Raw genomic sequence first — 25,728 nt, 5'->3', positions numbered from 1 at the left:
CCCATATCTCCCTGAAAGCTAAATGTATGATCTGTCTTACTCTACCATAATGCTTCTAAGAAACAAAGCAGGGAAGGTACTACTTAGAATACATTTTGAAAATTATCTATGACTTTGGAAGAATAAATTTTATGGTAGGATGGTTATAGGTATCCCAGAAGTGTTGAGTATTCTCAATAGATTTGGAGTGACTAGTATTTGAGGGACTAAAATTAAATTTTAGAGAGGTGGCTGGTCAATAGGGAAAGGTACACTCATCCTAAATATCTCACTTTTCTCTCCTCTTTAAAAACATCAGAAGAATTCAAGAACACTGGCCTCATTACCCTGGTCTGTTGACATTTTGGTTTTGGAAGACATTATCCTGTTTTTCAATGTTTCATAACCCAAGTGTACGTGGAATGGGGGAAAGAAAGGAGAGACTTCATACCTTCATCAACAGTTGGGAAATGTTAACTTAGATAAAGAATCAGTCCCGTACATAATTTCATGTATACCAATTTCCAGATGTTTCTCTAACTGCACCTGGCAAGGAAAACAAATGACCTTACATTTCCTCTTCTTTTCTGCAAAACAGTTTTGTCAATTAGGAAATATTAATAACTCTGTAAGAGCAGTCTGTTTTTATTTTAAATAACTAGCAGCTTTAATGTTGTCAATAGGATGTTCTAAAGAATAAAATGAGATCTTGAAAATGCTTTTGTTGGTGGATACACAGAAATATTTTAATGCAAAATTAGCAAGGGAAACATCTCTATTATAGTTGTTACGGGATTTATTTTTGGTAGACAAAAAATGATTAGGATTTAAAATCAACCTGTGCTTTATGTCACTACTGTTGGACTTTCTTTAGTTTTTTCAATTATTTCAGTTTAGTCAGTGAATGTGTATGTATGTCTTTGTGTACATGTGTGTTTTGTGTGTGGGGGCGGGGGGACAAAAAGCAAGTTGTTTTCTTGACAATAAAATGTCAGTTGGTCTAGTCATAGTCAGATGCTAATCACTTTGTTTTGTATTTTAAGTAATTTGTGAGAATTTCCTTCCAGTTACATATTTATTTGTCCATGCAGAAAATAAAGAGGGCTTTGTGTTTGTGTGTGTGTTCATTTTGTGCGATCATTACCATTCCTGTATTTATTTGCCAGTTCTGTCTTCTGTAAATTTGATTCAACTAATATTTATTAAACACCATAAAGTGTCAGAAACACGTAAATAATGGGTAATTCAGCACATGCCCTTTCTTTCCAGCACCAACATTTCTCACCCTCAAATGACAATGGAGCTGAGCTGCATCGTAGCTCTAATCATCACCCGTTTTCACAGACATTTTACCAGCGTGACAAATCTGTAGTTCAGCTGTTGTGCTATCTGGTAGTTTCCATTCACTTTTTAAAAATTAGTTTCAGGTGTAGAAAACAATGTAATAGTTAGACATTTTTACCCCTCACAAAGTGATAATGCCCCACCCCCCAATCTACTACCCCTCTGGCATTGTATGTAGCTGTTACAATTCCATTGACTCTATTCCCTACGCTGTACTCCACTTCCTGTGACGATATATATATAATATATAAAATTATAGTTGACATTCAATATTATTCAACTTCAGCTTCATTTGTACAGCACTCACTTTTATCAAAGACAGGTGAATCACACGAGAAACGTGCCTACCTGATATCCGTCACAGCATAATTTCAAAGCATGACACTTAGAGACGACAGATTGCACAGTAAGAGCACCCTACTGTAGGTTATGTGTACTTAGTTACATGTTTTTTGCTCTCCTAAGATTGCTCACACCTTGAGGGAAAACACTGCAAAGAGCTAGAGTAGTCGCTCAACAGAATTTTCAAGGAGCAGGTAACAAAGAATTGGGAGGTAAAGATCTAGCAAGGCCTACAGCTTGAATGTACTCTGTTACCTTTGGCAAGCCAGTTCTGTTTGCACCTCAAATCCTTGATCTCTAAAACAAGGTAGTTGAATAGGCCCAGAATTTTTTTTTAATTAGTATTTTAACTTTTGATTACTGTGAGGTATAAGGGCAGAAACCAGAGATATTCCAAACCCCCATCACAATTCCTACCTGGCACATTATAGTGTTAAATGTACATCAATTGAATTTGATATTTTTATCTTTTATTAGAGTATAGTTGGCATACAATGTTATATTAGTTTCAGGTGTATAACACAGTGGTTCAATACTTATATATCTTACAATGTGCTCAGCACACTAAGTATAGTAACCATCTGTCACCATGAAAAGTTATCACACTATTATTAACTATATTCCCCTTCACCTTTTTCAGCCATCGCTCCACCCTTCTACCCTGTAGCAATTATCAGTTTGTTCTTTGTTTCTATGAGTCTGTTTTTGTTTTGTTTGTTCATGTGTTTTGATTTCTTTAAAAAATTCCACATATAAGTGAAATCACGTGATATTTGTCTTTCTCTGTCTGACTTATTTCACTTAGCACAATACCGTCTAGGTCCATCGATGTTTTCACGAATGGCAAAATTTCATTCTTTAGATTGCCGAGTACTATTTGATCGCGTGTATGTTTCACCTCCTCTTTGTCCAATCGTCTATCAATAGGTGAATTGATTTTTTTAGTTAAAATTTTGGGTGAAATGTTGATGTATAAACATAAATAAAAGCAGAGCTACTTTTGTCAGAGAGGCAGCACAACAAAGAGTGAGTCAAGCCCCGTGGACCACCCCTTATCTCTATCTTAACTTCACCTGCCTAGAGGGGAACTGGAAATCATAGGGCTTTAGGGAACAAATTTTTAAAAAATCAAAAAATGTAATAAGTATGTAATTTTCTCTGGCTCTAACATTCTAAAATTCTCCTGCTAACTTGGAGTTGTCACATGAGAATAATGTGAAAGGTTTTAAGGATGTAATATTATGCCATGGGCATGGGTGGGGGGATTCAGGTGGAGAATCACACAACCATTTTATAATTCTGAATGAATGTGCTGCATATAGATTTTATTATCTTTCTCTACAGGTCTTTTTCTACTATTTATTTTTATTAGTTTCAGGTGTACAAAGCAACGTAAAAGTTAGACATTTAAACCTCTCATAAAGTGATAAACCAGCCCCCAAGCTACTACCCCTCTGACATCTTATATAGCTGTTACAATACCATCGACTATATTCCTTATGTTGTACTCCACATCCCATGACTGTATATACCTATATATTTAGTTATAGTTGACATTCAATATCATTCTACTTCAGCTCTTTAGATGTGTAGCACATTGGTTAGGCATCTATACAGTCTGTGACATGATCCCCCTGATATGACCAGTGCCCATCAGGTACCATGCATGATCTTTACAACATTGTTGATTATATTCACCATACTGTATTAACTATCAATTTGTATTTCTTAATGCCTTCTCCTTTTTCACACTGCCCCCAACCCCATTCCCATCTATCACCCTGATAGATCTAGTACCCATGTGTCACCACACCTAGTCACTACAACATTATTGACCATATTCTTATGCTATACCCTACATCCTCATGACTACTGTATAACAACCAATTTTTACTTCTTAACCCTTTCCCCTTTCACCCATCCTTAATCCCCCTCCCATCTTAAAGAAGTCCCTCTAAGATTCCTTGTAATACTGGTTTGGTGGTGATGAACTCCTTCAAGCTTTTTCTTGTCGGGAAGCTCCTTATCTGTCCTTCAATTCTAAATGACAGCCTTGCTGGGTAGAGCAATCTCAGTTGTATGTCATTGCTTTCCATCACTTGGAATATTTCCTGCCACTCCCTTCTTGCCTGCAAAGTTTCTGTTGAGGAATCAGCTGACAGTCTTATGGGGGCTCCCTTGTAGGCAACTAACTGCTTTTCTCTTGCTGCTTTTAAGATTCTCTCTTTGTATTTAACCTTTCTCATTTTAATTATGATGTGTCTTGGTGTTGGCCTCTTTCGGTTCACTTTGTTTGGGATTCTCTGTGCTTCCTGGGCTTGTATGTCCAGTTCCTTCACCAGGTTAGGGATGTTTTCTGTCATTATTTCTTCAAGTAGGTTTTCAGTTCCTTGCTCTCTCTCTTCTCCTTCTGGTACCCCTATAATGCAAATGTTGGTACGCTTGATATTCTCCCAGAGGCTCCTTAAGCTCTCGTTAATTTTTTGGATTCTTTTTTCTTTTTGTTCTGGTTGGGTGTTTTCTGTTACCTTATCTTCTACATCACTGGTTGGATCCTCTGCTTCATCTAATCTCTGTTGATTCCCTGTAATATATTATTTGTTTCCATTATTGTATCCTTTATTTCTGACTCATTCTTTTTTATGGTTTCCATCTCCATTTTTATGCTTCCTATCGCTCTGCTGAAGTTCTCCCTGAGATCATTGAGCATTCTTATAACCAGTGTTTGGAACCTGCCTGATAGATTGGTTATCTCCATTCTGCTTAGTTCTTTCTCTGGAGCTTTATTTTGTTCTTTTATTTGGGACATGTTTCTTTGTCTCCCCATTTTGGCTGCCTTCCTGTGTTTGTTTCTATGTATTAGGCAGGGCTGCTATGTCTTCCGGTCTTTGTAGAGTGGCCTTATGTAGTAGGTGTGCTGTGGGGTTCAAGGGCACAGTCTTTCTGGTCACCTGAGCCACACACTCCAACTGTGTCCTTTGTGTGGGTTGTGTGTGCCCTCCTGTTGTAGTTGAGCCTTGGTTGATAACTGTACTTCATTGTGAGGGACTGACCCTTGGGCTCACTGGTTCTGAGGACTGGCCTTGACTACAGTGGAAGAGTTGTTGTGCAGGGGCTGATCCTACAGAGCAGGATCTGCCTCAGCAGGACTCTGGTGCCTGCCCAACCCACCTTTTGGGTGTGTCCTACTTGGAGTTGGCAAGGTGATGCTCCAGCTTGTTTTGAAGCTGGCCACTGGGGGCGCCAGCCCCAGGATCACCTTGGGGGGGATCCGCTGTAGGTCTACTTTCAGCCCCCAGTCTGTGCCCCACCTGGGGCCACCCAGTGGGAGCCAGAAAGAAATCCACAGATGTCTGCCACCTGTGCTTAAAAGTGCTTTGAGAGGCCAAGCCATGAAGCAAGGCTGGCTGCCACTAGTGCCGGTTTAGGGCTGCTCAGCCAGAGGTATGGGACAAGCTCAAGCCAGATGTTGCTTGTCTGGGTTCTGCAAACCTTTGAGAGGCCCTAGGAAAGTCTGCAGCTTGAGTCAAAGCCATGAAAGCAGCCTGGGTGTGCCTGAAAGTTGGGCGGGGCCAGGTCGCTAATCACCAGGGCGTGGGGAACTAATGGCGGAAACTCAGAAATGGCAGCCACCAGTGTTTGCCCGCCATGAAGTGGGAGGGCTCAGCAAAGAAACAATGGCCTCTGGAAGCTCCTCTGCTCAGGAGAAAGCCTTGTCTCCAGCCCCCGACCCAAGCCAGACAACTCAGTTCCCCACCATATGTCTCTGCCGACTTTTCAGCTGCTGCCCCAGTGTGGGGGCTCAGAGCAAGTATTTCTGTTGGTGGGTAAGTCTGAGTGCAATCCCTTCAAGAGGAGCGCCTGCACTGTCTCACTCAGTGACAATCTCTGCTGTTTTTCACAATAAAAAAATATGGGGACTTTTCTCCCCAGCACTGGAACCATGGGCTGGGGTGGGGCTGGGATCACTTGCTCCTTTCAGGGATGGGGACCCCCACAGCTGAAATAGCCCTCCCAGTCTTTAATGGTCACACGCAGGTGTGGGACCAGCCCATTTTGCATCTCGAACCTTCCTACCAGTCTGGAGGTGGCCTCTTCTGCAAGTTCTTAGTTGAAAGACTTCAGTTCAGCTTGATTTTAGGCGATTCTCAATAATGGTTGTTTTGTAGATTAGTTGTAATTTTGATGTGGTTGTGAGAGAAGGTAAACCCAGCGTTTACCTACTGCGCCACCTTAGTTGTCCTTCCAGGTCTTTTGTCTTATGATAAATTATTAGTGTCAGATGTGTTTGAACAGGAACATTTCTCTCAGCTGCTTTCTATAACAAAGTGTAAAGTTGTCTACTTATAATTGCATTATCACAAGATTTTATAAACTAAGGTAATTTACTGAGTATGCCTGTTATTTTGATACCATAGTTGCTTTTGAAGTTTACTGAAATCATTTGATAACCACAGCCTAACAAATGTGGCTTTTTGATCTATTAATGGTGAACTATTTTGCCAACATTTAATGAATAATCTACCTATTTAGCTGGTTAGGAGAATACAAATCTGTTAAGACCACTGTAGACAAGAAACAAGAGTATTTAAGCTTAATCAGATTGATGTCAAATCTTTGAGAAGAATTTCAAAGCAATTGATAGCCTATTACTCCAACTTTTCTTGCCTTTTCATTCCTATCCCTGTGTTAAATATTAACGGAGATGAATGAATGATGCATTCAATTAGTTATGAACAAAAGCAATTGATCCAATGTGCAGTTGGTCTTCCAAACCAGGACTCTTAAAGCTCACCTCTGTTTTTCTGAGATGTGCTGCCTCATCTGTTTGCACTGACTGTTTTCTGTTAAAGAGAGATGGGGGTGAGCCGCTGAGGCCAATTGAATTCTTGAATCCTCTGGTGGTGAGGAAATGTGGCCAACTCCTGGCACTGCTGACTAGATTAGCCTTTCAGTTATCAACCAAACTGGCATGTCCTCCTGGCAAGGCAGGAAGAAAGCTCTCAAAGCAGAATATTTAGCCCAGCAACCCTTAATTGATCATTTTTGTGCTTCTACAGAGTGGAAGTTGCAGTGACAGATTTCAAGCGACCTGGGAAATTCGATCAGAGAGGGTGGGGAGAGAGACTTAATGAAGAAGAACTGGCTATTTGTCTGAAGTCCACATAGTCTAGTTTAGCTAGGAATGATGTATGCAGTGAGAAACCTATCTTCGAGATGCTTAGTAGTAAACTTTAGATCTGTAAAATTAATGAGAGCGCAGAGTAGAAATGTATGGAACCTTAAAAATCAAAGTGAGCATATCATGCAAATTAGAAATAAATGCCATAAAATGTAATAGATAATAGTAACAAGAGGTTTTTGACTAATGAAAAGTATCATTTAAAATATGATCTTGGTGAATGCTTATATGCATGTTTGAGTGTGCAGCTTATACTGGTACAAATTATTGCCATATTGCCTCCCCATCTATTACGTGTGTAAGAATTAATCTAATTACTAAGTTAGGGGTTTTGAGGGACTGTGATCCAGGGTTTGGAAACTAGGAATGGGATTAAGAAGAATGAGACAACATTATGCCCCAAAATCATTGAAACGCATGATCCACATATCATGTGTAGCTTTAATTAACACAGAGCAAATCTAAGGTACCCTTTCAAAAGGAAATCAAAGTGCAAATTGAAAAGAGTTGGTGAAGCAGTCATATGTTCTTATGCAGTCTCATGTGTTTGTCAATTTGGAAGTGTTCTATTCGACTCATGTACTATCGAAAGAGTGCTTTGATACACTACTCTGAGAATGAAAAATATTTGGGAAAATAAACTGTGTTCTACCCTTCAGTTCATGCAGCATAACTATAGTCTGTATTATTATTATCATTGTTTTTTAGCCCCTCTGACTGATAAGCCACCCAAGCTTTTGTATCCTGTGGACAGTAAACTGACAATTCAGGAGACCCAGCTGGGTAAGTAATCCCTTAACTCTAGTTAATACACTTTATGTAATACATTCTGACAGTTAATAAGCCTAGATTGTAACCTGATGTAACACACTGAGCTAAGCCCATGTGTATTAGGGAGTAAATTAGAAAATACCAGCAAACATGGCTTATTCCATCCCCCGCAGTGCATGCATTAAGGCTAAGCTGGACATAGGGATGTGAAAACTCATGTGTCTTTTAGATGGTTGCTGGGGAATGAAATGGGCTGAAGAGTTTTTTGATGGTATTATATTGTCATTTTATAAGGCTCAAATTGGTTTTAAAACAGGCAATATGCAACTATTTGACTTATAATATCTATTATTATTAATACACTAAAATACAATTTTTGAAAATCAGGGGAAACGGTACAGATTCATAAAAGTAAATGTTACCATTACAGTCAAAAATCATTTTTATCTAATCAAATACAATGAACATTATGCTAGTGAAGTTATGGATAATATATTAATAAAATGTGAGCAAGTGGCTTTGGGTTAAAGGTCCAATATGTTTGGGACATAAGGACACAGACGGAATATAATTTGATAAAAATATGCAGTTGTCCACAAATCAGAATTCTAACATACTTAAGTCAGAGTTAAATCTAGAATTTCTGAGTTGGATTTTTCTATATTCAGTTACACCAAATTATGAAAAATGTCCCCTTAATTATAAGTATCTATAGCACATTTAATTATATTATTCTAGTTTTTATTTTTATTTGAAATAGAGTATGCATGTGTATATCATAAACTTTAGCAGAAAATTATTTGTTTTTACTGGTTTGATATAAAGGATTATCAAAAGTACAAATTTAACCATATACGTTTATTTGTTAAGGAATTTTTTTCTTACATTAACCATTTGAGAGTAGAAATGTATTTACTGTATACACTGAAAAAGAATTGGTAGCCCATCCCTTAAGTTTCCAATGTTATTATTCTTCTTGGAGTGAGAATTTGGATTAAAATTGTAAATCATCTTCAAAATGAAGATTACAGATATAATAATCTTTACTAGTAACATATCCAAACTTAAAATGTAAAAAGATATGATGGTGGTTTTAGCACCTGTAAAATTATTGTAGTCAATGGACTTTTAACATTAGAAATACATATATTTCCTAACATATAACTGATTTATACAACACAAGGTATTAATATGCTTCTTTGATGGTAAACCCAAGCCTTTGAATTAATGCCATCTACATGGAAGTAGTATTATAATTGTTGTTATTTTGAAACAGAAGACTACAGCAGCATTAAAGCAATGGTGTATATGAAACAAACAGATCTATTAAAATTGTATCATGCTATATTTACTCATGCTCATGTATATTGAGGTATATGAGATTTGATTGCCACTTTCTAAAAACATTTTGCAATATAAATTCTCATAAGTGACCATGCTCATACAGACCTTTCAATAGCTTCTTGGAAGATGTATTTCTAAGAGTTATGCAAACATATAACATCTTGGACCAAGAAGGAGTGGTTTATGGTACGAGGTATCAGTAATGAACATAATGGAATGAAATTATCTTTTTACTTGATGATACAAAAGAATTTTATGTTTGATGGCTGCCCATTGGGTTTCCTTATACAGAGGATGCCAAAAAACATATATACACATTTTAAGAAAGGAAAAAACTGTATTAAAATTGTAATACTCAATATATACCAGTAACAAAAGATGAATACAAGTCATGTGTATACATGTTTTTAGGCACCCCCGGTATTGTCTCTGAAATTAGAATAAGTCAAATTTTTCTCTACCTCCTACTAAAATGTTTTACAAAATGAAATAAATAATTTGTAAAGCTTTCCTTTTAAAATATTACTTCTTCTTGCACAAAAATTATAAAGGCTATTCCAGACGATTTGAAAATATGAAAATTTCTTATGCAGATTATAAGGTTTAACTGTATATTCATTTGAAGAAACAAGGGTATGTCTGTTATCAAAATGCTCCAGGAAATTCTCTAATTAACTCCTTTATTGTCACTGCCAAAAGGAACGTGAGCTCTCTTTAAATATCAAGTAAACTAGAGACATCAACCTGGGGTTTGGATTCTTTTAAACAGCTTTTGTTTTGTTTTATTTTCTGATTCCAGTTCTTAGTGTATAGAATCAATCATTTAACCTTAATCCTTGAATCTTTGAGTAATAGTGATTTGGAATAACTACCTTGCTAGTGTTGTTACTGCAGTAGTATTGAAGTAAGTAAATAGCTGATCACAAAGGATAAGTGAAAATAAGAAATAATATTGAAGGCCCAAAACGAAAAGACTCAACATGCCTAAAATATATTTGTTTTCTACAATATGTATTTTTATTTTTCACCTCCTTGGTAACTTAATTTTTGCCTTTTCCAGATTTCAAAAAGGTATCAATTTTAGCAGGCTCAAATGTGATATATCTTATGGAAGGGGAACTGAGTGAACAGTCATGGCTGGGAGTAAGGAGGTTGGCCAGGACAAGTGACGGGGAACCTCCAAGTGGTGCCTACTCTTATAAGAAGTGAGACCCTCCAAAAGAGTTTTATTGGCCAAGAGCTCAGGGGTCTGACTCAACCTTGTCCTAAATTGAGGATTGACCTCCAAGGATAGGGAAAAAACAAAAACAAACAAACAAAAAAAAACTACCATATGAGTTACATTATAAAACAATCATCAATAATTACACAAAGCTGAGTTTGGTACATCTGATGACCTAATTTGAACATCCTGGCTAAGTTACACACACATTCATCTGACCTTGGGAACTGTAAATCCATCAGTTTTCCAGTTTGTTGGCCAACATATAAGTCTCATTAATGATGACTTAGATAAAATCATGAAATGCATGTATTCGTCTTCACCTCCAAATGCTCCTTTCTCTGTCACTTGCTGGCCATGCCTACCTTTCACTTTCTATATCTCTGTGTCCTCCTTTTCTTCCAATTCCTTCATCTTCTCAAAACTGATAGTGATCATTTAAACTGTCCCAGTATAGAAAGCAAAAGGCATAAAAAAACAAAGTACTTAGGAAAAAAATAAAGTAGTAACTAAATTCATATGAAATATGTAAATTGGTGAGTTTGAATCTCAGTCAGTATGTGGTCACAGAATAGCATTTCCATTTTAAGTGGCATCTATGTGTTACTTCTAAATGTGAAAAAAAAGAATTTTGTCCTTTTAAAATAACTTTCAGGCATCAGCAAATATATGGACAGCACTTTCTTGGGCAAAAGGCCCAGGAGTCACACTGTACAATTCTCAAGTTCAGCCCAGGAGGTGAGCCGGACTTCATCCTTTCAGGCAGCTGTAGTTAAGGGAATCGTATGACAGACACCATTGTCTTGCTGAATTTGCGCCTTGAGAATGTCAATCAGAAATGTGGCCTTGTTATGGCCAGGAGCCCATTTTCAGAAACTTCCAGAACAGAGGATGTTATATTCATCATTACCAGACTTTCAAAGAGTAGAAATCCATCCCACCCTTGACCTAGTGAGGCACATATTATTTTACAAATTAGAGTTTACTGAAAATGATCATTACTCATCTAGATTTGGGTATCACTTTATATAAAGTTGGTGTTTTGCTTTGAAAAATAATTATACAGGTTAATGGTAGAAATTTGGGGGGAAATACAGAAAAGAATCTTGTTTCTTACACTTTACATTGTAAAAACATTCTGTTCCTATTAAATATTCTTAGAAAATATCCTTTTAATGGCTGCAAGATATCTAGGTGAATGTCCTATAATTTCATATTTATTGCTGAAGATTTTGATTTTTCCAAATTTCATTATTGTAAATAATGATGCAATGATCTTTATGTATGCATGTCCCCCTGACTTTATGATTATTTTAACTAACAGATTCCTAGAAGGAAAAATACTAGGTAAAAAAAATAATTTTGTTTAAGTTTCTTGCTACATATTTACAGAATTCTTAGTAAAAATTGTACAAACTCTCACCAGAATAATAACTTTTAATCTTTGACAAAAATTAATTAAATAATATCTTTCTAACATAGAACTCTTGAAGGAAAAGTAACTTTCCTTCAATATCAGAATCACTTCTTCCTCCCCTCCCCCCCTTACCTCTTTCTCTCTCTCTTCACTTGTTGAGTACAAGTGGCCTCTCTTTTGTTTAGGGTTATCCGTATTTGGAGGGTTCCAAAATCTAGCCCATTTACGTACATGTCTATGGTTGATGAAATATAGAAACCCAATGGTATGTCTATAGTGTCCATCGGTCTTCTTCTCTTGCTTATTTTAATGCTCAACTGAAAACTTCTTCTAGATTCTATGTTTCTTAATAAAATACCCAGTAATTTTGTGATGAACTCTGGGCACAGGGAATGTCAGTAAATACTAATTGATGACAAGGTGTACATGCAACAAAGGGCACACATCTCCAAAATTTTCTGCAAGAGAGGTGGTTGGTTAGCTCAGTTGGTTATATCGTGGTGCTAATAACACCAAGGTTGCCAGTTCGATCCCCACATGGGCCACTGTGAGCTGCGCCCTCCTTAAAAAAAAAAAAAAAAAAAAAAAAAAAACTTTCTGCAAGAGAAAATAATGAACCTGAACTGAAGAAGCTGCCTGGCAGCGCTCTTATTTTCCTTTAATATTTACTTTCTTTTGATAATTTTATTAAAAAGCAAACAGTACCTGAGCGAGTAACAAAGATTCACCAGATGTCAACATATAAAGGGAAGTGGTTGATGACATTATTGAAACCTCAAATTTTTAAACATTCGTCCTGATAAAGGGACACACATATATGTAACTTTATCCAATTTAACGACAGGCTAATTAAAACAAAATGTCACACTAGAACTTAACTATCGCACATTGACCTGTTACACCATATTGTCATTTGGAGAATTTTAAATTTCTAGTGGACTGAGGGAAAAATGTCCATACATTATATAGAGACTCTGATTGATATTTTTATTGAGAAATTCCTTGTCTTGCAAATTATACATTTAATTTACTGTGTTGCTAGAATAATTCATTACTGAAACACTCTAATGCTTTATAGATTCTGGAATTGTATATAAAATATTCTGCATGGAATGTGTTTTATTACAAACATGCTAGTTGTGTTTTTAATCCAAGGAGACCTTATAGGGAATTATTTTACAGAGTGAAAAATAGCCAATAGCCCTCTAAAATTTGCTATCTAAGTCTATATTTTCATAGCTGTTGTTTTCTTGAAACAAAATACACCTTTTCTGAAGAGTGGTTACTCTATTGTACTAAAAGTAGGAAGCCTCTTTGTTTCCTTTCTCAGGTAGGGAAGTATTTAATATCAATACCTAGAAACAAAACAATTCAGGGGTTGAATTTGATACCTGATTCTGAAAGTGGCAAACAATACTATTGATGTTAAAAAATACTTTGTTGCTGAGGTGTGCAAGTGATGCAAAGATGACCTTCCTTTCCAGAGGTGGGGAAGTCATCATAGACTGTTTGGGTTTTTCTATCCACAATTATTCCTCTGGTTGTCATGAACAAATGTACTATTGTTGACTTTGGTTTTACTGCACTATAGGGAATGTACAAGACATACTTTCACTGATTAACTCATATTTTTAAAAAACCATAAAACTTCCCTTTTACTCTGGATACAAAGATTTGTATCCAACGTCCAAGTTATACATGAAAAATGATGTACTTGTTGCCCACTTAAGAAAGACATGCAGATCAGCGTAGTTCTACTGCCTGAAACAAAGCTTGTTAGACATAAATTAGGGCTTCTGGACAAATGGACACCATAATTAAAGCATGTGAGGCAAATAAAGACTGCTATTATAATTATTTAAACTGATGGTGTTCAGTTCTGCTCAATCCAAATTTATCGTGCCATGATAAAAGAAGGTAGTAACTCTTGACAGCTGTTGAAGTCTGATGTCTTACTTTTGAAGCCAAAAGCACCTTAAAAATTGGGATTCTAACCTGAATAGGAATGTTTTCCGTATTTGCAGTTAGTTAATATTTCATATCCTTAAATGATAAATCAATAAATGGAAGCTAGTATCAGTATTCTTAGATCATTTTATGACCTAACTTATGAATTTCACAGATTCTCAAAATCAAAGTCTTTCTTTAGTGCTGGAGAGGAGGGATAGGTTGGGGGGAAATGCAACTTTTCATATTTGCTTTGAAAATTGCTATCTAAGTGGAAATCGAACTTCCTTTTCAAGTGTTCAATACCCAAAGCCTAGTACTAGGACAGGTTTGAAACCCAGAGCAAAATGGAGATGGAGGTTAGAACAGCTACTCTGGGCCATTGATATCTGAAAGTTTGGAAGCCAATGGAAGCACTTGTTAAAATGCATTAAAACTGGAATAGAGACCATGTAAGTGAGTCTACTGGTCCTTAACCTTGGAAAAGGGCCAGAAGGGAGAGAAAGATGGGAAGAAAGAAAAGGACCAGGAAAGAGTGTTGTCACAAAACCAGTGAGGAAAGTCCACTGACATTTCCAACTCCTGGCCGACTTTGTTGAGCACCAACATGAATCATGCACATTGCTCTTTAGCCACAGCACTAAGAGGACTAGTTTATTTGTTGCTGCCCAGTAAAGGAATTAGATATGTCTAACTCTTCCCAATTCTTGATTTAGGAACTTCAAGAAGTGGAGGGTCTTTTGTGATTATCAAGTCAAATCCTTTAACTAATGAGAAAACAGAACAAAAAATGGCTACATGTATTTATATCACAAAATTTACAAAAACAAACATCATTTTCTCCTCATTACTATTACTATTACTATTATTATTATTATTATTATTATTATTATTATTATTATTTAATTATTTTGGTTACAATACAGAGGCAGCATATGGCAGTGGTTCCAAATTCAGGTCATTCTATCAGACAGATCTAGGTGTCAATTCAACTCCGCCACTTACTACTTGTATAACCTTGAACAAACAGCTCTCATTTTCCTAATAAGTTAAAAAGGCACCGTGATAATACCTACCTTTGAGGAGTTAGTGTGGTTATATAAAGAGATAATGAATGTAAAGATTAGTACATTGCCTGGTATATATTCAATAGTCAATACATGCTTGCTGCTAGTTGTTGAGATATTTTAATGCAATATATAGAAAGCTGTATATAGAAGGTTCCTAAAAAGGATTTTGAATGCCAGTGATTGATTATTTGATTACGCTTCTGTACTTGCTAGAGTATCCTAGTATGGTAGCAGACATGGGCTTCATTACAGAATGGATAATACTTTAGTAAATTTACATCTCCCCCTAAGAATACAATGTACATACTAATTTTTTTCCACTTAAATGAGACTTTACCTTAAAGAAATTATTGATTTTAGGTTACTTCATTCTTCCACAAGTCTATCCAAATGCATACAGTAAGTACGCAGTTATAACAGAAGAAAATGATTCCATCCTTTAAAAAAATGACCACGTAATGGACACTTTCCCATCCGAATTTATAAATGACCATCAAGAAGAAAGTAAGAGTGAAAAAAATATGTTTCTAAACTAAAGAAATTCAGATATAACATTTCTTAAGACAAGGAACATGAAAATAATTTTACAAAACAAAACAACAAACCATTATGCCTGTCAAGTTCCTCCTGAAGTTAATCATATTCATTTTATAGGAAAATACTGCTTTTCTTCTAACAAGCACTGTTATCACAAAGCTTTCTGAGTCTGTCTTAATGATTAAAGTTTGCTAGCATACAAAAATGCTGTGAGTATCCTATGTTAACAAGAACTCCTGAATTTGCAAAGTAAATGCCAATTTATTAGAAATAAACCTATCAAAGGACATTATAGTGTAGAATATGGAAAGAGGTTCAAGAATAAGAGTAAGTACCACATGACTAAGTTCATTAAAATAGAAACTATAAAAAGACCTGCATCATTTAAAATTTGAATATAAAGAGAGTTCTTCATCCACAAATTTCCTCTTGAATTTTGGCCAAATAACTGAACATTCCTAAATTATATGCAGACTCTTCATGAAAAATAACTTGTGCTCGAATACAATTATGAAAATAGGATACCAGCATTTTATGGTTTAATGTTAAAACACTTAGCTTTCCAGGCATACCTTACTCTACCAACTTAGTGTGTTCATACAGATTTGTGGGTGTATTGAATCATAACTTCAGAGAAGTATTCCCTTCATTTTTGATTGATCTTTAGTTATTAGTGGCTTAACATGTCAGTTTTAAAAGGCTCTGTCCCTCAGTTTCTCTTAAGCAGCTAATGATAAATGAAAGATTTCTATGCACAAGGGAAATATGCTATTTAAGGAAACTCTGTGGTGAACAATTTCATATAAGAATCCTTACAAAAATTACAATTACAAAAATTGAATAATCACCCTTACAACCTTTCTCTGTAGTAGTGCAGAATTTTACATTTTCATAAGATGAGTTTCATCGATATGAAACTGCAAATGGTATTTATTTCTAACTAACCCAGATAAGAGATCATCCATCCATCACTTCACATGACTTCCCCTTGTCTATCAGTAGAAACTTATGTGCCCATTGTGACTTTTTGCCTCCTCTGAGGAAATATTAAATTTTATTCACCAGCTTCAGAATCAACATTATTTCATTTTAATCTAATTCTTTGAAAATTGATGTGATAGGGTAAAATATTTGAGTAACCAAAATATCTCATGTTCAAAACAGTCTATTTTTATAAAGGATACACTTTGAAGGCTGTCATACTATTTAATCTGCCTTTGTTTTATTGAAATGTATCCTAATACAATGACTGCTCATAGTGTCATTTGTTTTTCCATAGCTATAACTGTGATGAGAGTTCTTATGTATTTCTAGGTTTTAAGGGAGCATTGTGTATTTTGATTCTTCTGGAATTCATATGGCCCTTTTCAGTACATCATTCTGCTGACCACTTTTTTCTTCATGTATTCATATGCATTTAATAATATTTTTTAAATATAAAAGTATATACAATGAAATTTGATTTGCTACTTTATCAATGCCTAAACATTCACATTTTAAGATGTGCCTAAACCTATGCTCCAAAACATGCCAGATAAACCCAATGCATAGAGTATCCAGAAGGTTTGAAAACCTGAGGCTCACAGCGAACTCTTGTGAAGAGGCCTGTTTTCCATTCACTACATACGAGCCAGTTACTTTCTCACAAGCACTGAGGAGAATTTTTTAAATTTTTGTAGTTAAAATTTGTAAAATATAGTTATAGCATATACAATTTAACTGAATAATGAAAAAAAAAGCTTGATAAAGAGGTTCCCTCCCCCCCAAAACTCATCTGTATTGAAATAAGTCTTGGGCCAATGATCTAGTCAGACAATATCTCCCACTTCCACTTCTGGTCCACGATGATCATGAGAGAAAAGCTTCCCATTCTTTAGGATTCCAGAAGAGTCAGTAATTCTATCTCCCCTCCCACTTCCTCTCAGTGGTCTTAAACTAACATGCAGGCTGAAAGCTTTCTCACTCTCAGAGCATTTTTGTTTGTAGTTTAATAAAAGCAGGGCACCCACCTCAGATTTGCCTGTTGAAGAATTGTGTTTATAGAAACGTGGCAGCTCTTTGAGTTGGAAGAGAGCGAAGGAAAGTGCATTGCTTTTCTGGAAAACTTAAGTCGAATGCATCCTGTCACATCAAGCCATCACTAGAAATAGCATCCTTACAATATGATAAGTTCTAGGAAAATTTGAGATCATTACCACAAATATTCAGTAAGAAGCCATTATGTCAAATAGCTTAGGGAAAGTTCAATGAAAGTGTTTTTGTTTTCTCATAAAAATTTTAGTGTTTCCTATGAACATATATTTCTGATTTGATAATATCAGCTTTCTCAGCTACTTTAAGACTTTTTATTCACTGACTAATTTTTTAAATGTAATGTACCTAATTTTGGCTAAAATTACTTGGGATGCAATTAGACTATTATTTATGCGCTCTGCTTATTATGTGCACCCTGTTTATAAGTAGCATGAACATTTGATTCAGAATTATATGTCACAGATTTACGAAAGGATTTATGCAGCATTTTTCCTTAGGTATCAATGTGATTTGTAGTGATTATTTTTTTGAAAAATGAAGCCCTTCTCTATTTCCTACGAATAATTTATTTTCAGTCCAAAGCTGTCTATTAGGATGTGCTACTAATTAGAGAACGGAAGTAACTTTTTTAAAATTAAAGTTTATTGGGGTGACAATTGTTAGTCAAGTTACATACATAGGAAGTAACATTTTTATATAATGGGAGATAAATAAAATTGGTGAATCTTATATTAGATGAATACATGAGCTATTAGCTTTAGGTGAAGTTAAGTGTCACAGAGAACATCAGTTACTATATATGAAAGAAATGTTAAACCAAGAGGGAATTCTACTGTTGACAGAATCCAGGGCAGACAGGCATTTGTTTTCTTTCAGTCACTATTTATGTGCATGAAATAAAATAGAGAATTGAGGCAAGTACATAAACAATTTACAGGAAAGACACTGCAAAAAAGGATTTATTTTTGTCTCAAATAAATGGCTATTTCAAGCTAAAGTTAATTTGAGTAAAAATTTTTTTTTGGATCAATTGCCTATGCCTAGACAACTTATACCTGAAGAATCACAGGTTCTGATATTTCATCAGGGCTCTAATCACAAGTGACAAACAACTTAAAATGCAGGAGTAGTGGTGCTGGCCTCAAGGATGACTAGAACAATGCTAGAATTTTCTCTGCTCTTCTTTGATTCTGTCTGCATGTTATCCTTTTTTATAGAGGTAGAGCATGACAGGCCGCTGGGGGAGCACACAGGGGAGAGCAATGTTTTGCTCAGTTCTTCTAACCCAGAGGAAAAGTGGAATTTGGAACTGTAGCTGGAGTTGGAGATACCCTGAGGAGGAATTCTGATTGGCCTAGCTTAGTAAACAGTTCTAAATTTTTAACAGATTACTATGGCATCAGAAATGAGACGTGTTGGCTCAGCGGCTATTGTATGCTCTCTCTCCTGTGGTGAGAAAGCCTGTATGTTTGCGTGAGTACATGGGGATGGAGCTTGTACCAGACAGAGGTGGAAAAGAAGCAATGATTATTACAGAAACTATGTTTTCATATTCAATACTTGTTTTCTTTAAAATCCTTGGTTAATCGACCTCTTATTAATTTAGCTCTCATTTTTATAATGTCTATTCATTATCTTGTGGGGAAAGAATTAGCCAGCTTGATATCTTTGATTGCAGTCTCTCTCAGACTGAAAAACTCTTCCTTGCCTGTCCTCTCAATCAGTATTGACATCCCCTCTGCATCTGAAGTGTACACTTCTCAGCTCCACCGGCATTCATCTCACCACTGTCTCTATGTGTTATCTCTCAACCTTGAACCTGATATCAGCTACAAATCAAATGTCAGATTCTCAGCTGTTAAAGACATTTTCAGGTAAATGTAGGTTCCTGAAAAGATAGAAATGCTACAGCACGGGTTATAAAGTCAAGTTCATGTAATCTAAATGACTATAGTGAGGCCAGGTGTCATTGATAAAGAGAGGCAGGCACCATGGTGAAGTGGGGAACATATGTCCTACTTAAAGGAATTCAAATTAATTTTTAATACCATATAGGCCAACTAAAATGTGTCTGCTGCATACTTTTAGTCTAATGGCCTCGGTGGCTGGTCCCTTGATTGGTAGATCCAGTGTTCATACCAGCAAATACGGTTGCATTGTGGAGCCACCTTAAAAATTATGAAGGTTTCCAGCAGGAGATGGATTCAGAATGGATATCATGGAATATGAATTGGTTCCATTGTTCTGTAGGTTGGAACATGCTGCAGACTGATTTGTGACATGTTTGGAACAATTAAAGTAATAAGATCTATCATCAGAGAATCGAGGATTTTAGAGCAACATAGTTAATTATGAAATGAGAATCGGCCCATCAGATGGCACAAAAACGAATCATGGAGGTAGAATCAAATGAGCAAATAAATTCTCTTTAGCGATCTGTTCCCACAGGGAAGTAATCATGCCTATTTTGTTATCACAGATTTGCTAAGTTAACAAAAGTATAAACATCTGTTAACTTTCTCAGCAGATATTTTTTACTTACTCCTCTCTACAAATTTTCCCTGGATGTACCTTTGTTCCTAAGGCCTCAACTTGAGAATGGCCATTGCCTAATTTATTTGCAAAGATATACCAAGAAAAGGATGGACTGTAGGATCCGTGGTTATACTTGCCTTATTAATTGCAGCCTACATGTAGAGGCTTTCATGAGTTGAATGCAATCATCATTGCTGTATATAATCATCAAAATCAAGAGTTGAGGCAACAGAGAGTACAAATCCTATAATGCGCATTAGAATTTTTACTCCAAAACACGAAAATTTAAAAGAGTCTGTTTTTCAGACTCTTAGTTTATTTTGTGGTCAGAAAATTATCTTTGTAAATTGGAATAATGCTAGAGTCACTGCTTAAAAATATTATGTTTGCCTGTTGCCTCTAAGATAAAGGCCAGTCCCTTTACTATCTCACTATTTTGTCTTCATAGTTTCATTTACCCTCTTACGAAGCTCACACCGTGGGCCAGGCACTTGGACTTCCACGACTCTGTCCTTTGCACATGCCATACCTGCTACCTATCTGGAATTCCTTCTCCTGCCTCTACGCCTTCTGCCTATCTACTCAGGTTTTCAGACACACCTCCACTCCCGCTAGGCAAAATTAAATAACACTTCTCAAATGCTAGCAAGTCTCTTTTTCATTCACACTTTTATGAAAGCATTTCTCTCATCATTTGGTGTCCACATCATTGTGTGCCAAACTTTCCTTACTTCCGTAAGAATTTCTTAAAGAATGTACTATGATGTTTTCATCTTCATATCCCTAATATGTAGGTCAATACCTGATGCACAGAAATATATGAATGAACAAATCATGTAGCATTCACTCAGCTTTAATATTCACAAATAAAACCCAACATTTATAACTCACCCTGTACAGTAGCTGTATGCTACAGAGTAACAGAATAAAGCGCACAAAAACTGTCGGTTTTGATTTGGCTGCCTGGTATGATTGAAGATCCTCCTTCATGGAAGGAGACAGATAAAGAGCTATGAAGATCTAACCTTGAAGTCTGGCAATAAATCAAGTCCAGATTAGATGGCTTTTGGAGGTCAAAAGAGTAGTATGTTGAGTTTGGAGAAATAAATAGAGGTTAAAAGAACAGTTACATATCACAGATCAGCCAGGAAACTGGTTGAGGTTAGAGGGTTAACTGGCATCTGGAGTTTAGGGCAGATCTCTCAAGTTTAGTCAAGTAGACTCCACAATCTTAGGGACCCAGAATGAAAAGTGGGTTCACTAGTTCCATTTATTACTTTATTATTGAGTGTCTACTGGGTACAAGGTCTGCTAATAGATAGATAGACAGATAGATAGATAGATAGATAGATAGATAGATAGATAGATAGATAGATAGATAGACAGATATAGACAGGCCTGTCTACAAAGATTTTATATTACAATCTTGGTTAGCCTCAGGGATAATTTTTGTTCCTCAAGAAGAGGCCAAAACTTTCTGTCCTTGTTTATAGTTTCAGCCATGAGTGAATGTCAATTCTGATTCCCATGAGCTTTTTAATAAACCAGAAGTTCAAGGCCTTGTAGGTGCAGCTTTCCTTGATTAATGATCATAATCTCTCTTTGCTCTTGGAATATCTTACATTTGAAAGGCATTTTCATATGATGTCTCATTTCATCTACTCAACAGTGTGTGATGTTTGTAGTGTGCCTCCATTTTACAGATTGTGAGCAAAGCTTATGTGCTGTACTTCTTGGGATATTTCTGTACACTAGTGTTTTGTTTATTGTTTTTTTCTTCACTCCTTTTTAAAATTCTAATTGTGAGCCATGCTAGCCATGCTCTCTTAAATCCATGACCCGTCTTTAATATTTAGAATGGTCTTATCCTTACACACTGCTTCATTTTTGTTTTATACAGTTGTTAACAGATCCTCTGTCTCATCAAATAGAACATCTAGTAATAATACAGTTGAATATGAACTTGTCCTTGAAATGTTTCTCAGGGTTTTTTTTTTTTTTTCTATTCAGTTGCATGTGTCTTGGATCTGCTTCTATTCATCTTTGCCTATTTTCTCATTCCCGTTTTTTTGTTCTTCTGCTCTCAAGTACATTTTAACAGACGCTTCTCTTCTTTCACTGATCTTCAAACATGACATTTCTTTTCAAGGCACTTAAGAAAATGGAAGTACTTAGAACACTCATGAACAGAGTGTCCTGTGAGCTGCAAAAGTTAATGTGAGAAAAGCCAATAGAGGAGTTGGCTAGCTCATCAGAGGTTTTACTCTTTAAAAAGCAGCAAGTTATAGTCCTTTCTTAAATAGCAAACAAAAGCAAGTTGTCTCATTTCACTTCTTAAAACACACAAAATGAAACTAATAATTGACTTGTCAATTTACTGTGACTATTAATTCCCTGCACATAAAGTTGGCTTTTGTTAATTTGGGATTCACATTTTCTCTCCAAATATAATTATCTGACTATATATAGGTAAGTAACTTAAAACCAGCTAATGATTGTTTGAGAATTAAAGTTAAAAACTATGTAGACGTTAGTAAGTTATCCATTTAGAAAACCGGTAACAATTGGGTCAAAATTAATGTTAACTCAAAAGTTAAATTGGACTTACGGTATTTTACGACATTTACAGTACATCTTGCACATGATTTCTAAATGTATGTTAACTTTAAAGAACTTGTTAAGGTTTTAATAGAAATAGAAATGCTTTTATAATGTAAATGTATACTGTATTAACTTAAAGTAATTTGTAATTTTTCTTATGCGTGGACATTTACTAGGTTAAAGCCCCATAAACACTAGTCTCAGAAAACTTCCACCAATTGTGAAAATGATATTAAGAATGAAAGTAGCGTAGTACCTAAGTGAGCACTCTATTTTAAACTTCAATGACTAAAAGCACCTGAGCATTAATTTATTTTATTTTCACAAGAGCATAATATTGACAAGATAGAAATTGAGTTTATTCCAGCTTATGAGCATAGTTTCTCAATGAAGAGAAAAGACTGACATTCTCAAAGGTTATTGAAATAATGGTAAACCCTTAATAGCAGAAGAGCATTTTGTATTTAGTTTGATAATGCAGAACACATGTGTTTTAATTATTTTAATATTACATGTTGATATTTTAACTTTTAGTTGTTTTTTTTTCCCAAAAAAAATAAAAATGTCCTTGGCGTCATGATATACTGACACAAGCCATTGGGTCAATATTGCCACTGACTAATAAAGTGAGAATTTCAGTGGCAGTGGTTTTTCACTAGGGATGGGCATTGTAAATACCTGTAGAACTTTTATAAAACACATGCTCCCAATGTCCTAGCTCCCCTCCCTCCCTCCATACCTACTTGAAATTTAAATTTGTCAAATATATGGTGATGGAAGGAGAACTGACTCTGGGTGGCAAACACACAATATGATATTAGGTTGGTGTAAAGTAATTGTGGTTTAAAATGTTTTAAAAATAATTGCAAAAACCACGATTACTTTTGCATCAACCTAATATATAGATAATGTATTATAGAATTGTACACCTGAAACCTGTGTAACTTTACTAACCATTGTCACCCCAATAAACTTTAATTAAAAAGAAAATTATTAGATCTGGAATGGAGGCTGAGAATCACTGTTCTCTGTCCTGTTGGGAAATTTAAGGTCTGAACAAAAGTCTTATAGTCCTATATCTATATGGCTAAATAGCCATATATTTGTATCTCTCTACATACATCTGTATCTCTTTTGACCTGGTGGGTCTGATGTTTTCTTAGTCATAATCATGATCTCTATACTTTCTAGAGCTTTTGCTGTGCATGTGAGGGAGCTAACAGACACAAACACATCTGGGTTATCTCATCAGTCAGGCTGTTATTGTCAAGAAAGCGAGACTCTATAACTCAGGCACAGACGGTACAAATGAGATCTGAATATCATTCAAAGTGGAAGCTATGTACAATGCTGGGGGATGAAGACAGGGGTGAAGTGGAGAAAGAAGGCACTTCTCAAAGCAGAGGGGAAACTGAGCAGCAATTTGAGGTACTTACCTTACTCAAAACTTATTGGGGAATCTTTCTTAGTTTCTGTAGCTGCTTTAACAAATTACCACAAACTTGGTGGCTTAAAACAACAGAAATTTATTCTGTCACAGTTCTGGAGGCCAGATGTCTGAAATCAAGGACGGCAGTGCTTCTGGGGGCTACACAGGAGAATTTTTGCATCATCCAACATCTGGAGGCTGTCAGCATGTCTTGGCTTGTGGTCGCATCACTCCAGTCTCTGCCTCTGTGGTCAACACTGCTCTCCTACTCGTGTGTGTGTGTGTGTGTGTGTGTGTGTGTGTGTGTGTGTGTGTTTTCTTGTGTCTCAAATCTCCCTCAGCCTTCCTTTCATAAAACTCTTGTCATAGGATTTAGGTCCCACATTGGAAATCGAGGGTGATCTTATCTCAAGAGCCTTAATTTAATTACATCTGCAAAAACCCTTTTTCCAAATAAAGTAACATTCACAGCTTCCAGAGATTAGATCGTAGACATATCTTTTGGGGTCTACAATTCAACATACTACTGTATCTGTCACATGTTTTACTATATTCACAAGAACTATGATATTCAGTAAAAGTTCACAGGATTAATGAACAGTGAAGGGTCAATAAGAGCCCTCATTCAATAATTATCAGGGCCTGCCCCATGTGTGTACGTGTGTGTATTGTTTTGTGGTCTTTTTTTTTTTATTTTTTAACCCAAAGGGTACTTTTTCAGGTACCCCTTGAGGTTATCAGTTTGGGAAGTCATCATTAGAAGTTGTTCATAGCACAAGAGTTTTAAACTGCCTAATTAATGAAGTAAAGAGAAGCATCTCTTTAACCCTTTTTCAAGAAGAAAAAAGATGAAAGTCCTGGTAGTTCTGAGAGCAAAGAAAGTTAGATCCTAACTTTTCAGATGTGAATTTGGCAGTATGGAGTTATTCTTTTCCATTTGGGCAAGAGTTGATCCACTTGCTGGAGAAAAGAATGTCTGCTCATAAGTGTATTGGTGAATCTATGTACTAAGTGTTCCCAAATAAAACGCTAGGCATAATATGCCATTCCCCATTTATAGACATCCTGGTATCTAGTCATAATAATTATAGGCATAACTTTTTAAAACTATGGAGATAGTCACTTGCATTGTGCAGCGTCCTGGGTCCTATGATTCATGAGCAGAGTTATGATATTAAAAGCTTTCAAGGTACTAATAAAAAAATTTTCATTTAATTAAGCACTTCTTGAATGCTTGCCTATTGTCCAGCATAGTGGTAAGCAAAGTGGTAAGGAGAATCAAAAAGAATGTACTGCATGAATTTAGAAAGGAAGAGCTAATTTCAAAAGCAGGATTTTATAAGGCCTCATTGTGAAAATGTTATGTGAGCTATAACTTAATTAAGGAGTAGGATTTAGGCAGACAGAGATGAAGTAGAAAGGTATTGCCGAAAGACCAGTCCTACAGGTACAGAGGTGAGAAAACATGTTGGCTTTGGGAGCTGGGCAAGTATTACAGCCAACTGAAGCAATTCAGCCAACTAACCTGATAAAAAGAGCAGTGCCAGAAAAATAATGAATATACATTTTCACCAAAGTGAAACCTTCGCTCCACTGAAGGTTTTGTTTTTTATTAAATTTATTGGGGTGACAATGATTAGTAAAATTCTATAGGTTTCAAGTGTACAAGTCTGTAATACATCATCTATATATCACATTGTGTGTTCACCACCCAGAGTCAGTTCTCCTTCCATCACCATATATTTGATCCCCTTTACCCTTTTCTACCACCCCCACTCCCCCCTTACCCTCTGGTAACCATGCAACTGTTGTCTGTGGCTATGAGTTTTTGTTCTTGCTTTGTTTTAATTTTTTTCAAAGAGGGAAGGAAGACAACCCATAAGGTAGTCTCATAGTAGACTGTAGAATGAATAAGAGAAAAAAGAAGCAGAAGCCAGAGAAACAATTGGGAAACTAATTGTCTAGGTGAGAAGT

At 35.9% G+C, this 25,728-nt stretch overlaps 1 protein-coding gene across 1 annotated transcript in view; it reads left to right on the top strand.

Moving 5' to 3' along the window:
* IL1RAPL1 (interleukin 1 receptor accessory protein like 1) overlaps positions 1–25,728 on the top strand; it is a 1,293,699-nt gene that overhangs the window by 1,012,301 nt on the left and 255,670 nt on the right. Inside the window, exon 6 of the mRNA XM_033119931.1 lies at positions 7,556–7,630. Within this exon, the coding sequence (XP_032975822.1) occupies positions 7,556–7,630 (75 nt within the window). The remainder of the gene's footprint in view (positions 1–7,555; positions 7,631–25,728) is intronic.

Source organism: Rhinolophus ferrumequinum, chromosome X (genome assembly GCF_004115265.2).
Source record: "Rhinolophus ferrumequinum isolate MPI-CBG mRhiFer1 chromosome X, mRhiFer1_v1.p, whole genome shotgun sequence".
Taxonomy (NCBI): Eukaryota; Metazoa; Chordata; class Mammalia; order Chiroptera; family Rhinolophidae; genus Rhinolophus; species Rhinolophus ferrumequinum.
The sequence above is the reverse complement of the archived record's forward strand: the minus strand, read 5'-3'. Positions and strand labels throughout refer to the sequence as shown.